Here is a 15,575-nt window from a genome sequence, read left to right as displayed (position 1 = left end):
AATCTTAAAAAAAAAAAAAAGTTCTTCTGTTTTGTTGATCTAGTGAAAGGTTAGAATAATAATAAAGATAATAAAAATTAAAACCAATTGATGGGTGATTTTGTAAATAACAAGTGGAACCAACTTTATTAAAAATTTTCATTTTCTTTTTATCAGATTTTCTGCATTATTTGCCTTTTATGAAAACATTTATTAATTTCACATTTTTAAAATTTCCAGGTAACCTGGGTTTTTACTCCTGTAACAACTGAAATAACAAGTCTTGATACAGAGAATATAGATGACATTTTAAGTAAGTACCTTGATATTTTAAAGTATGCTTCTTTAGAAAGAGCCAGTTTATATACAAAAACAAAGTTAAATCTCAATTATTAGAACAGTTGAGGAGCTGGCATTCTGATTAGCTTCATGGCTTCCTGAATTAACAAAGCACTTTTGGTTTTGATTTTTAGTAAAATTTCTTAAACTGTGTAAGTCTCTTTTCCTGTGTTACAGATAAACTTTCAGTCTTGTTATATTTCTTTGCCTTGTCATAACTACCACTGTTATAAAGCATTTTGCTAGAGCTTACTTAGAGGCCAGCAGTTCCCATTGTGTGATACTAAACGTTCATGACCTTAGGACACAGTCTAGAAATATTTTGTCTTTTTTAACTTTTAACTAATTTGCCGACTCTGATCTCTTTTATTGTCATTGGTTCAGTTAAGTTAAATAAGTGTTTTACTGAATGCTCTGTTTGCTGACAGTGTGATTGTGGATACAGTTATCTCGGGGGGGAAACATTTCTGTTTTTAAAAGTAGTAGAGGGAAGGTGAAAACATGGTTGATAGAAAATTGTAATTTAGGAGATTTAAGAAAATGTACAATGAACGCATAAACAATTTCTTTCTTCTTTTTTTAAAGCACTCCATTGCATCCACTGGTGTAAGCAGAACTAAACCAAAAATAATAAAAGTAAAAGGAGTTATTCATTGAACATCATATACTGTTTTGTGTTCTTGGAATTGGTTTTAAACGCTAAAAAGTCTATCCCATATTATGGGATCTCTTTAGAGCAGTGGTTCTATAACCTTTAGCATGCATGAGTCACCTGGAGGACTTACTAATATCCGTCCTGGTAGGCCTGGTTCCAAGGTTTTAATAGAAGCTGCTAGACCCCCCCAAGAATTTGCATTTCTGTGAGTTTCTCCGTGCTGCTGGTGCTTCTGGTCTGGGGAGCACAGTTTGTGAACCACTGCTTCCGAGTGAAGAAGCAAGTGGATAAAAAGTGCTTTGAAGGTAAAAAAGGAAGAAGAGAATTGAAACTCACAAATCATTCTCCTTTCATTTTTCAAATTCTAGAATATCTTTGTGTTTTATTTTTGTGAGTACTTGAGTTTAGTTTCTCTGTATGAAGTTTAGGCAAAAGGAACAAATGTATCTTTCTCATGACTTCACATCCTCCTATGCAAATGATACTGTTATTTTTGCAACAAAGAAGAGCTGTTTAATGGATAGGAACCAGAAAATGTGCATGTTATACAACATGATTAGTTGTAGATTACTTGTTGCAACTAGTGAGACATCTGAACTTTAGAAATGGCTTAGTTACACAGGTCTCTTCTGTGAAATAGAATTTTCTTGCAGAGCCAATTCTCAGTTATTCATGTATATGGGAGATCAAAAAATGGATTATCAAGGGGCACCTGGGTTCCTTAGTCAGTTGAACATCTGGCTCTTGATTTCAGCTCGGGTAATGATCTTCGGGTCATGAGATCAAACCCTGCTTTGGGGCTTGCTTAAGATTCTTTCTCTCCTGCTCCCTCTACCCCCCATCCCCGCTCACACTCTCTCTTTTAAGGAGGGGAAAAAGGATTATTCAAATCCAGATCATTCCACTTCACTTTTTTTTAAAATTTTATTTTATTATGTAATGTTAGTCATCATACCTTACATCATTAGTTTTTGATATAGTGTTCCATGATTCATTGTTTGCGTGTAACACCCAGTGCTCCATTCAATACGTGCCATTCTTAATACCCATCACCAGGCTAACTCATCCCCCACCTCCCTCCCCTCTAGAGTTCCACTTCACTTTTAATGAGAGTAGGCTATTTAGTAGTTTTTTTCTTTTTTTCCCTTTTATTTATTTATTTATTTATTAACATATAATATATTTTTTGTTATTTAGAAGTTTTAAATGAGAGTAGGCTATTTAGTAGTTTACTTTCCTGATCTGGATTTGATTCCCCTTTTGTTTTATATTCATTCAATGAAGGTATAAAGATGGAGGATATAGAGAAAAGGATTATATAACCTATAACGCAGGTTATATAACCTGTCCATGACTCTGTATGGGTTTCTGAGTTAGAGGTAACTTAATTGTTATTGTGTGTTTTTAGCAGACCTTTACATAAATAGGAAAAAGATCATGATGAAAACCATCTCTTTGATTATGTCAGTTATGTGGACACAATTAACTTAGATTGTTTGGTTTTGTTTTTCAATTTCAGACAATGCTGATGTTGCTTTAGTAAATTTTTATGCTGACTGGTAAGTAATAATCTTATTTTTGTTTTTTGCAGTGGGGGGTGAAGTTACATCATTTAGTTTTTTTTCTCTTATCTTGCTGCATGTGAATTTTTCTTTGCTAGAAAGGGTGAAGGGGAAGCCTTTTTCTTACGTGAGACAATATTCCGTATACAAAGTCAATTAAGGTTCAGTCACAAAGGAAGCAGCTTAATTTCATGATCATTTGTATTTTAAGAGAAAAATATATCTGATTCCATTATCCCACATCTTAAAAGCAGCAACAAAAACTCAAATCCATCCTCTCTCCCCCCCAGCGCATCTCTCTGTTTCTCTCTCTGTCTCTTTCTCTCTCTCTCTCTCACACACACACACACACACACACACAGATACATATTGCAATTCTGTATTTTTCTGACTGAGGAAGTAAACAGTATTTGGAGGTGAGGATGTGGATGTGGCAAGTGTAGAAGGAAATATATTGTTGACACTTTTTAAACATGTATCTTCTACTACTTGTAGGAAGCCTTTACTCCTTCCCCTGTCTGAATCAGATCCTTGTCTTTTGTGTTCATATAGCACTGGATACCACTTTCTTTTTCTTACTACATTATTTTGTCTTTTATATTTGTGCAAACCAACATTGAGGGCAGAGATAATGTCTTACTCAGCATTCCCAGCATCTAAAACCAGGGCATAAACACATAGTAGATGTTAAAGAATGTGACATGGGGATAGGTAGAAGGGAGCTTGAGTTGGAGATAAGCTTGAAACTCTCACATTAATAATCCTTATTCCTAGACAATCTGTATCTTATTTGACCCTTTAAGGCTTACTACCTACTAATTGCCACCACCTACTTCAGGCCACAGTCCAATTTACCTAGATTCCTGTGAAAGCTCCTAATTTATTTTCTGTGCCTCAAGTCTTACGTGTCTCCATTCTGTTCTCTATAAGCCACAGTGGTCTACCTCAAGTGCAAACTGAATAAGGTTACACTTCATCTTAAAACCCTTAAATGGTGTTCCACTAACTTGAGGTCTGAAGTCCCTTACCTTGGCCTAGAAAGTCCCCAGTGACTTGAGACCTGAAGTTACCCTACCTCTACATCTTAATTTCTTGCCTCTCTCCACTCCCACATTCTGTTCCGGTTGTACTGAACATCTTTCAGTTTCTGTAATATTTTATACTCTCATCACTGGACCTTCAGTCATGATATTTTCTCTGCCTGGATGGGTCACTGTTCTCTCACCCATTTATTTACATACTTAAGTCTTAACCATCTTTCAAGTCTTAGATTAGATGCCACTTCCTCCAGGTCACCTTCCTAGATCAGTATTCCTACCCTATTCCAACCCTTTTTCTATCTTTCCATAACACACATACTTAGCTCATCAGAACACTTGTATGATGTAGTTTAATTGGTGGCTACCTACCACAGCCTTAGCTTTATGAAAAGTTACCATATCTATCTTTTTTCAACATTAATCCCCAGGCATTCTGCATAGTACTTGGCAGATAAGTACATAATAGGTATTTACTGAATGAATGATGTATAGATGTTTAAAGAACTTCAGTAAATGTTGAAGATACACAGAGAAAAATGCCATTTCTAAAGTGTATAACCAAGGTAGCATTTTCCAAGGTAAATTGGGTTTGTCCACATGTAACCGTAGCCACAGAATTGGGTATAAGATTATCTAGTCCGATCCACTTTAAAAATAAAACTCAGGCCCAGAGGAGTAAAGTGTCTTCCGAAGGTTACCTGACAGAGTTGTGGCAGAGTTAAATCTAGAACACGGTTCTCTTGATTGAGGGATTTTGTGTGTTGTAAGAAAGAGAAATAGAATGTGCCACTGACCTTGTTGCAAAAGCTGAATTGGAAATGTGGACTAATTGCGGTTATTTGGGAAAGCATATTACCCAAAGAACACCTTGAGTTGTTCATGAATTAGTACTCTTTCATTCAACTGATAAAACTTAGGTAATTAACCATAAGACATAGATTTATACCTTGTGGCCTCAAAGGCTAGATTCTGAGTTCTGCTTGGAGTTATGAATGTGGCACAGCTTAAGGAGCAATTCTCTGATAGAGCTGCCTAAAAATACTGCTTGCTTCAAAGACTGATGAAACATAGTAGGTACTTAATAATGCTGTTATGTGCCAGGCTCTTTATGTACATTGTTTTTAATGCTCAGAACTACCCTGCAGGTAGGTATTATAATTTCCATTTTAGGTTGAGGAAATTGAGGCTCAGAAAGGTCATACGGCTAGTAAGTGGTGGAACTGGGATTTAAACTCAGGTATGTCTGACTCTGAAGCTTATTTCCCCCCTCCCCCCTACTAGGTCATATTAATAAGTATACTAGTAAGTACCCCCAAATTGTCCCTGCAAAGACTTTTACCCATTTGGTTGATTTGTAAAGGGTGGATTCAAGCACTAGATTGGAGATTGGATTTAGATGACCCTTAAGGCCCTTTTAATGATCTGTTGCTTTTGTTATGTTTTATAAATGTAACTTTCCATATGTATGGATACATGTGTATGAAGGTATGGTGATATTGCAGTTGAACTTTTATTTCATCTTTCCCAGTCACCTTCTGGTATTCAAATTGATCCTATTTTAAACATGAACCTTTGCTTATTAAATGCTTACTGGGCAGCAAACTGCACAATCCAGAAAGAAGGAGCCCCTAATATATGCCTTTACCTTGCCCTTAAGCCAGGAGCCTGTGCACTAATTCTTCACTAGGCCATATCCTGATTCTTCAGGAAACCATTCATCAGTTCCTACCCTATGCATCCCCTGCCCTCCAGCACCCTATTTTCAGCAATCTATAAGAAACTACAAACTTGAGGTGCCTGGGTGGCTTAGTCGGTAAGCATCCGACTCTTGGTTTCGGTTCAGGTCATGATCTCAGGGTTGTGAGATTGAGCCCCATGTTGGGCTCTGCCCTGGGCACGGAGCCTGTTTAGGATTCTCTCTCTTCCCCCTGCTGTTCATGCTCCGTGCTCGCTCTTTCTCTCTAAAAACAAAAAAAGAAAACTATAAACTTGTGGACCTAGCCTTTCCTGTTCCTCCATCCTATCAATTTAATCATTTAACAGACATATATTGAAATGCTTATTAGAATACATAGTCAAATAAGACACGGTCCCTGATGTCCACAGACCCCACCCACCTATCCCAGATGGGAGAGATTTAAGAATGCTAAAAGAGGAAAGAGCCACTTGAAAGCAAGAGATTGAAGACAGATTGTGTCTCCTTGATATATTCTAGGACATCTCCTTAGGAAGTCAGGTGAGTGGGCTAGAGGAGCTATCTACCAAAAGAAATAAGGAGGAAGGATACAGTTTGCACCCTTTCACGGGCTTTATCAGACTTTTGCTGAATTATACTTAATAGGTATAACCTAATCACCTGCGGATTAAAGAATTCACAGGCTTCATTTAAGTAAGTTCCTTGGTGGAAAAGGACTCTGGAAGCAAGAGTAGCAATTACAGTTGTGTTTTGTTTTGTTTGTTAACAAATACTCAGTACCTTTTTCATACAAGAATGGCTGTTCTAACCCAGCTGGCTATGTGCTGATTCTGATTCTTCTCTATCAGGTCCCTTTAATGACCTACAACGTATTTGTGAGGTAGTTGGCCTGATTAAGGGGCAGTCAGAATTGGAAGTATCAAGTTCCTGGAATATTGTGGGGTTTGTGCCCCTTTTTAAAAGTAAAAACAGAACAAACAGAAAAGACAAAAGAAACATGAATAGGAAGTCTTGTTTAGGAATTGCACATTTTTGCTCCTGAACTTAATACATTTAATATGTTCATAGATACGAAAGCCTATTTTAACCAGGGGTAAATTTTGAGGGGAACATTGTATTGTATGCTATATATTCTTTTCATGCAGTTTATTTAGTATACTAACTTGCCTATGAAATTTGATTGACCTAGTCAGGTGAATCAGTCTAGTATTTGCAATAAACTTAACCTCTTGAAGATTTTGTATAGTAGTCTAAAAATATGTTCATTATTTAGAGAAAGCTAATTTCTTTTATAAATGCCCAAGTCTTAGTAGTTGCAAGTCCAAGTGGAGATACATCCTAAGGGCTTATATCAGACTTGTTTCTTAGCCTCTGTGAGAGATCCTTAGCTGTGTGCTTTATAATATTGGTGATTTTCTTAAGGTGCAAAAAACAAAATCTTTTAATTGTACAGTCTGAATTGGAATAGTCTTTGAATTCAAAATTGTCTTCATCTTCAATGAATGGCTTCCAGGTCCATGACTAAATTAACTATGTGATCGTCTCAAAAGCTGTTTATTGTACATATACTACATATCAGTGGATAATAACTGAAATAGGCTTTTATTGCTTCTGCTTTTCAGTTTTAATTGGTATCCTTCTTTGTACATAGGTGTCGTTTCAGCCAAATGTTGCATCCAATTTTTGAGGAAGCTTCTAATGTCATTAAGGAAGAATATCCAAATGAAAATCAAGTAGTGTTTGCCAGAGTTGATTGTGATCAGCACTGTAAGTACCTCAATAGGCAGTCTGGAAGAAATTGTCCCATCCCCACCACACACACACACACACACACACACACACACACACACCACTCTCTCTCTTTCTTTTCTTTTTTAATGCTAAAAAAATGTTCTGCTTTAGATGGAAGTTCTAGTGACTTTGGTTAAATGTTAATATTTAATCTTTATGTACTTATAATACTACTTTGCATTTTGCCTGCAAAGTAATTTTTTTCATTAAAATATAGTAGAATCAGCATATAGGTAGTAAATCATAACTAGCAATGTTTTCTGCCAAAGCAAATACCAAAATCAATAAATAAAATTGAAATAAAATTTTAGGAAAAAATGGATTTCTGTTAGTTTTAGAATCCTACAAAAATACCATGTAGTCATTGCAGATAAAACTATCTCAGATTTTCGTGTTTCTGTTATTTAAAAGATTCCACTAAAATGGGCTTAGACTGTCTTTGAGGTGTAATTAGCTGTAGTTACAGATTACAGTTATTGAGAGTGTTGAGAAACTTAGGGTAGACTCACTTATAGTCCAGCGTCTTGGATTTCACTGGTCCCAGCGGAGCTTGGTTTTCCGTGTGCATGACAGATCTCGCTAACTTGGGTTAGTGCACGTGCAGTGGTGTTTCCTCCCGGGTGCGTCCATCACACGTGAACTCTCCTCTCTCGTGGTCCCAGACTCGCTGTGTTTTGTAGCTCTGGTTCATTGTGTGTTAGTTGTCTCACTCATTGCAGTGTCAGTTCTTCAAAGGCAGGAACTTTCTTCTTTTTGTTTTTTTAATTCTCCCTTTTAAGTGGAGACCAAACTACTCATTAATCTTTGAATCTCATGCATGCATCTGACAGTTTCTGGGAGACAGACTACTTGTTAAAAGCTTGTTGCACTGAGTTACTGGCGAATTGGCCTGAATACAGAACTCTCCATTCTGCAAATTTCTTATCCTTTGCTCCTAGCCTGGTAATTAGAATTAGTATGTGTGTATGTACATTGGCTTTTCATTTTACTGATGAGAAATGGAATTAAAGTGACTTAACGAGTATCAGACAGCTTAACATCTAGTCAAACCAGAGTTAGAATCCAGATCTCCTGACCAAATACCTTCACAGACCTATTAGCTTCTTTTCTGGTCAGTTTAACAAACATTTGGGGGGATTTACTGGTATAGAAACGGCTAACAGCAAAACATTTCAGAATCTTACAAACCATAGCCCTCATTTCTGCCTATTGGGATTCATAACTAGATGAGATGAAGGGAGCAGTAAAAGGTTGTCAGTACAATCATGGACTGCATTTTCACACTGCGCTCTGGATCTTTCCTCCCACTTTTCACTGACTGACATGGTGTTTTTGGTGTGGGCTCTCATTTCACATCTTTCTATTTTTTATGTATTTAATTAGACATTACAGTACAGACAGTAGTCCCTAACTTTCACTGAATTTGGACCATAAAATCTGAAATTGTGCTCTCAAACTTACAGTCATTGGGAAGAAAAATTAACTCTTGTTGAACCATAAATATCATTTATTCTTATTTTTAACAGATTAACTTACTTTTGAGATAGATCTGACATTACTACTATTAATCAGGCTCTCTTTTTATGGGAGTAAACAGCCATAGTTTGGATGCTTTTTGATCCATGAGAGAGATCTACAAAATTAATTTTTTACTAATGACAGTTATATCTGAGACCTTGTGTATTCTCTTTAAATATTTTATCCCTTCTGTGTAATTCTTCACTTTTTAAAAGTGACATTATGAAATCCTTATTGATGATTTATTCACATTTTCCACTCTCTTTAGAGATTGTAAGACAGAGTGGCCCCTAGGTCACTCCTTAGATGCCATTTGGAATGTAGAGGTTTTGAACTGGAAGGACCTTAAGAATCCTGTGGTCTGGGGAGAAATGTCTATTAGGCAGGTGGTTCTTTGGTAGGATTTGTTTCTTTTTAAAAAGAGATTTATTGAGATATAATTAAGATAAACTGCACAAGTTTAAATTATACAATTTAATGTTTGACACATGTATACACCTATGAAGCCATCACCACAATCAAGATACCAGCATATCTGTCATTCTCCAAATTGTTCTTGTTCCCCTTTGCGGTCCCTTTCTTCCCCCATCAATCTCAGGGGACCGTGGAACTGCTTTTTGTTATTAGAGATTAGTTTGCATTTTCTAGGATTTTATGTAAGTGGCATCATATACTGTGTTGTGTGTGTGTGTGTGTGTATGTATGTGTGTGGTGGTGTTTTTTCACTCAGCCTGGTTATTTTGAGATGGTTGCATGTATCGTTCATTTTTAGTACTGAGTGGCATTCTGTTGTATGGCTCTACACCACAGTTAGTTTATACACTTAGTGACAGTTGGATTGTTTCCAGTTTGGAGCTATTACAGATGAAGTTGCTATAAACATTTAGGTACAACTCTTTGTACATATACTTTCATATTTTCTGGGCACAAACTTAGCTGTGAAATACCTGGGTCATAGGTTAGTTTATGTTTAACTTTTTAATAAACTGCCAAACTGCTTTCCAAAGTATTTGTACTGTTTTACATATCTACTAGCAGAGTAGACGCATTCCAGTTGTTCCATATTCTTGCCAACACTTGGTATGGTCAGTCTATTTAATTTAACATGGCTGTTAAATTATGAATGGGTATAATAATTTCTTACTGGGTTTTGAGAGCCTTTTATATATTACGAATGTAAGTTCTTTTTCAGATGCATAATTTGTAAATATTTTCTCTCATTCCAGTGTCTTAAGGGTGTCTTTCTTTTTAATTGTAAAATCCACAGAACATAAAATTTGCCGTTTTTACCATTTTTAATTGCACAGTTTCATAGATTTAAGTATATTCACATTGCTGTACAACCAGTCTCCAGAACTTCATCTTATAAAACTGAAACACTACACTTACTAAACAACTCCCCATTTCCTCCTTCCCCCAGCCCCTAGCAACCACCATTTTACTTTTTATTTCTATGAACTTGACAACTCTAGATATCTCACATAAGTGGAATCGTACAGTATTTGTTTTTGTGTCTGGCTTATTTCACTTACCATAATGTTAATGTCTTCAAGGTTCATCCATGTTGTAGCATGTGTCAGAATTTCCTTCCATTTTAAGGCTGAATAGTATTCCACTGTATGTGTAACACCACATTTTGTATACCCATTCATCTATTGATGGACACTTGGGTTACTTCCACCTCTTGGCCATTGTAAATAACACTACGAAATATCTCTTCAAGGCTTTGCTTTCAGTTCTTTTGGATATAAACCCAGAAGGAGAATTGCTGCATCATATGGTACTTAAATTTTTTAATTTTTGAGGAACTGCCATACTATTTTCCCCAGTAGCTATCTCAATTTTGCATTCCCACCAGCCATGGACAAGGGTTCCAGTTTTCTCCACATCCTTGCCGACACCTGTTACTTTTCTGTTTTTGTGATCATAGCTATCCTAAAGGGTATGAAGTGCTACTTCATCTTGGTTTTGATTTGCATTTCCCTGTTTAGTAACGTTGAGCCTCTTTTCCTATGCATGTTGGCCATCTGTGTATCTTCTTTAGAGAAATCTGTTTAAGGCCTTTCCCTGTTTTTAATCAGGTGATTTGTTGTTGTTAAGTCATAGGAGTTCTTTATGTATTCTGGATATTAACCACTTATCAGATAAATGATTTGCAGTTATTTTCTCCCATTCTGTAGGTTGCCTTTTCACTCTGTTGATTATGTCCTTTGCACAGAAGTATTAAATTTTGATGTCCAGTTTATCTGTTTTTACATTAGTCGCCTGTGCTTTTGGGGTCCTAGCCAGGAAATCATTGCAGATCCAGTGTTCTGGAACTCTTCTGCATTTTCTTCGTAGAGCATTACAGTGTAGGTTGTATGTTTAGTTTTTTATCCATTTTGAGTTAATTTTTGTGTAGAGTACAACATAGGATCCAATTTCATTCTTTTGCATGTGGACATCCAGTTTTCCTAACACCATATGTTGAGGACACTATCCTCTCCCCATTGAATGATCTTGGTACCCTTCGTCAAAAAACATTTGACCACATGTGTGAAGGTTTGTTTCTGGGCTCTCTGTTCTGTTCCATTTGTCTGTATGTCTGTCTTTATGCCGGTACCACAACTTTTTGATGACTATAACTTTATAATAAATTTTGAAATCAGGAAGTGTGAGACCTCCAGTTCTGTTTGAGAGTGCCTTAATTTGACGAAGTCCAACTTATCTATTTTAAAAATGGATTATGCTTTTGATGCTGTATCTAAGAAATCTTTGCCTCACCCAGGATCACCAATACCTTCTGGTATGTTTGCTTTCATAAATTTCATAGTATAAAATTTTGCTCTATGATCCATCTGGAGTTAACTTTTACATGTGGCACAATGTATAGATTGGAGTTCTTTTTTTGCATATAGTTATCAAACTGTTCTGATATTATTTGTTGAAAGGACTATTCTTTCTTCATTGACTTTGCATCTCTTTCAGAATCAGCTGATCATATAGGTGTGGATCTTTTTTCTAGTCTGTCTGTTCTGTACTGTTGATGTATTTATCTGTGACTGATTTGTCTGTGTTTATACCAGCGTCACACTCTTTAGATTATTGTAGCTTTATAGTAAGTCTTGAAGTCAGTAATAGATAAATCTTCCAACTTTGTACTTTTTTTCAAAGTGGTTTTGCTATTTTAGTTGCTTTGGATTTCTCTATGACTTTTAGAATCGGCTTGTTAATTTCTAACCAAAATGAGGGGGAAAAGTTGCAAAGATAAAACAGAGAGTTCTCTTATAGTCCTTACCCAGTTTACCCTAATGTTGACATATTACATTACCCGGGCACGTTTGTTACAACTAAGAAGCTAACACTGGTATATTCCTATTAGCTAAAACTATAGACTTTATTCAGATTTTATCATTGGTTCTACTCATGTCCTTTTTCTGTTCCAAAATCCAGGATATTGCATTTAGTATCAGGTGTTCTTGACATTTGATAATTTTGAGGAGTATTGGTCAGGTATTTTGTAAAATATCCTTATTTTGGGTTTGTCTGGTATTTTTTTCTTAAGTCTCACACATCTTTGTGAAATCTGTCCCTATTTCTTATTTTTTGGTGCTATTATAAATGGCATTGATTTTTAAATTTTAATTTCTGATTGTTCATTGCTAGAAATACAACTGATTTTTGTATATTGATCTTACATCCTGGTTTTATGTAAATACAGTAGGATTTTCTACATAGACAATTACGTTGTATGCAAATAAGAAGTTTTACTTTTGGTGGTCTGTATATCCTTACAGTATTCTTTTTGGCAAGTGTACCTACTTGCTGCTTTAGGATTAATTTCTCTGAGGTAGAAGATCTCTATGAAGCTTTCTAGCAAAGGCAGAGGGTGACCTCAGACTGAAGATACCATTGCCCACATATGTCTTGTTCTGTTAACGACCTTCTGGCATTGTGGCAGCCTGCACTCTCCTACCCTCTTGATACTTTAGTCTGTCTGTCTTGTTTCTGATGCGCTGTGTCACCCAGACTTTCCATCCAAAGTAAGAGTGTTATTCTTGGAAAAGTTCCTGCAAAAAGTTTCTAGTCATATCGCCGGGAAAAGACTATGTATGTAGTGTTCACTTGGATTTAGACATTCTCTTACATTATTTTCGTTATCTTCACCACCCCTTGAGTCAGATAGTATTACTCATTCATCCAACAAAAAGTTTTATATACCTTTTGTCATGCAATATGTACAGGTTCTAGACATATAGCAATGAACCAGATACACCCAGAAAGGCAAGAGCAGTAAATACACAATTGCTCGTTGCGATAACTGCTCTGAAGAGAGGTGTTGGATGGTATGAGATAATCCAGGTCTGACTTAGTCTGCAGGGTAGAGAAGGCCTTTCTGAGGACAATGCTGCGAGGCCTGAAGACAGGGTAGGATTTTTAAGGGAAATAGAGGAAGAAGAAGGCAGAAGGAAGAGTAGGTGTAAAGTTTCTGAGGTAGGAATGAACATGAGACTTTCAGAGAGCTGGGAGTGTGTGATCATTTTACAGAGGAAGACGCTGAAAGACCCAGAGGGCCTGAGTGATTTGCCAGGGTTTCCGAGTAAGTGCCGGGAGCCAGACTGGAGCCCAGGAGGATACAGCTTGTACCAGGTAGCTCGAGTATTTTGAAGGTCAAAATAAGGTAATTTAAACTGGATTTCTCATAGAAACTGAGAATTCACCCAATTTCTGTATAAAAATGACTAAAAATGTCTGTTACAAATTATGTTATAGTCTGTTTAAATTATCTCCAATGGGTCAGTGTATGAACAAAAATGAATTACGTGTATGTGGTGTTGTTATTCCTATACTGTGTGGTCCAGCCTCCACTAAGGTAGAATTCTCTGTGCTAATGCCAGAAGCCCACTGCTACCAAAGTTATATACACTTGGACAAGTTACTTGAAAAATCACTGAACTTGAGTCAGTGCTTGCCATAAACTGTGTGTGTGTGTGTGTGTGTGTGTGTGTGTGTGTGTGGTGAGAAAGAGAAATCTGGTAACCAGATGTGATAAAGTGTTAAATCTAGGTGAGGGTGTACAGGTGCTCCTTACATTACTTTTTCATATTTTATGTAAGTTGGAAAATTTTCAAAATACAAAGTTGGTATAAAAAGTTTCTGAACCTGGGGCGCCTGGGTGGCTCAGTCGGCCAAGCGTCTGCCTTTAGTTCAGGTCGTGATCCCAGGGTCCTGGGATGGAGCCCCGTGTTGGGCTCCCTGCTCAGTGGGGAGCCTGCTTCTCCCTCTGCCCGTCCCCCCACTTGTGCGCTTTCTCTCTCTCTCTCCAAATAAATAAATAAAATCTTTAAAAAAAAAAAAAAAAGGCTCCTAACCTGTACTTTATCTTTGGTTAAGAAAAGAGCAGGAAGAAGTGTCTTGTTGCTTGAGAGTTTTTGAGAAAATGTGTATGGAAGAAGCTTGAAATCTGTTCAGGTGTGCTGTGATATTGTTAATTGTAATTTCTGTTTATTTTCACTGTGATAAATGACCTTCAGCACAGTCCTTGAACTTAAAAAAATAATTTTCTTGAATAGACTTTTCCTGGCATTTTGAGGACTACTTAGAGCCACGTGGTGACTTCTGGAAAAACGCACAGTTCTCTCGGTGGCTGTTGGAAATTTTCAGTGCAAACCTCCTGTGAGCAGGTCTGGCAGTTGATTCCATTTTGTCGGTCCTGAAACTGCCTTCTTTCACGAGTTGCCATCTCCTGGGCATGAGCATGTCTGTCTCACCACCGGCTGTCATGGGAGGTAGACATTCCTTTGTGAAGAGTCTCCCATTACCAGGTGGCATTTATGCCCATAATTACAAAGATGACTTAATATTAAGAAATAGAATAAATCCCCATCAGTGTAGGTAAAATAAAGAAAACCAGCTTATCAATATATGCTGAAAGACTTGACAAAACCCTACATAGGTTCTTGGAAGAGATTAATGTGGCAAAATGTATGAATCCAACCTTGGCTTGCATTGAATTTTTTAAAACTTTAATGACTATTCTATTGCTTCCTAGTATGTTGCGAGCTCGAATTGAGGTGTGACCCATATCTGAATTTAGTTGGGAAATCTGTCTGTCTTAGCTATAAATTTTGTATTTTGGGAATTTCTGCCAAAGCTAAGTTACAGGTTTTTGTGTTTTTGTGTTTTTTTTCTTTACCAGCCCTGTTTAAAAATTAAGGATAAGGGGTGCCTGAGTGGCTCAGTCAGTTAAGCATCCAACTCTTGATTTCAGCTGAGGTCATGATCTCAGGGTCATGGGATCGAGCCCCACATCAGGCTCTGCGCTGGGCGTGGAGTTTGCTTGAGATTCTCTCTCTCCCTCTCCATCGGTCCCTCTCCCTGCTCGCACTCTGTCTCTCTCTCTCTCTCAAATAAATAAATAAATCTTTTTTAAAAAAAGGAATTAAGGATGAGGTGAGACCATTAAGGTCAAAAAACAAACAACGTAATTATATAACAATATTAAAATGTAATGGCTCTAATTTTCATAAAACATTCCAAGTGAGTATTTTCAGAGTAGTCCCTTTAGGGCGGAAATGCATGCACTCATTCCTTAGAATGTGTTGGGAATTCTTGGGGCGTTGTCCTCTACCCCACTTTTCTAGTTGGTCGGGAAAGCCGTCTCCGTGCACAGCCACAGAACACCCTTCTTTGGTTTGCTGCCTGCATTTCCTTCTCTCTCCCTTCTCCACCTGTCAGCCTCCTGTGGACTGCTTTCCGCCCTGCCTTGACCTCACTTCTTTATATGTCCTTCCTAGGACTCGCTTTGTTCAAATGTTCAGCTAAATAGGCCAAGAATGTAGAACAGGAGAAAGAAGGCAAAGGTAGATATAACAGGCTAATTTCACCCAGTCGGCCCTCTTGCTTCTATGTATGAGCTAGATGCAGTAGCTTTGATCCCTGCTCCCATCCCCTGACTTCTCTCCCCACCAAAAAAAGGGGAGGGGTGTGGGAACTATGGAAAGAGAATTTTGAAC

At 37.2% G+C, this 15,575-nt stretch overlaps 1 protein-coding gene across 1 annotated transcript in view; it reads left to right on the top strand.

Annotated features, from left to right (window-relative positions):
* ERP44 (endoplasmic reticulum protein 44) overlaps positions 1–15,575 on the top strand; it is a 92,069-nt gene that overhangs the window by 35,239 nt on the left and 41,255 nt on the right. Inside the window, exons 2-4 of the mRNA XM_036074136.2 lie at positions 220–292; positions 2,493–2,532; positions 6,923–7,038. Coding sequence (XP_035930029.1) covers positions 220–292; positions 2,493–2,532; positions 6,923–7,038 — 229 coding nt within the window. The remainder of the gene's footprint in view (positions 1–219; positions 293–2,492; positions 2,533–6,922; positions 7,039–15,575) is intronic.

This window comes from Halichoerus grypus, chromosome 14 (genome assembly GCF_964656455.1).
Source record: "Halichoerus grypus chromosome 14, mHalGry1.hap1.1, whole genome shotgun sequence".
Lineage (NCBI taxonomy): Eukaryota > Metazoa > Chordata > Mammalia > Carnivora > Phocidae > Halichoerus > Halichoerus grypus.
Note: the sequence above shows the minus strand (reverse complement) of the source record. Positions and strands in the feature narration are given on the sequence as shown.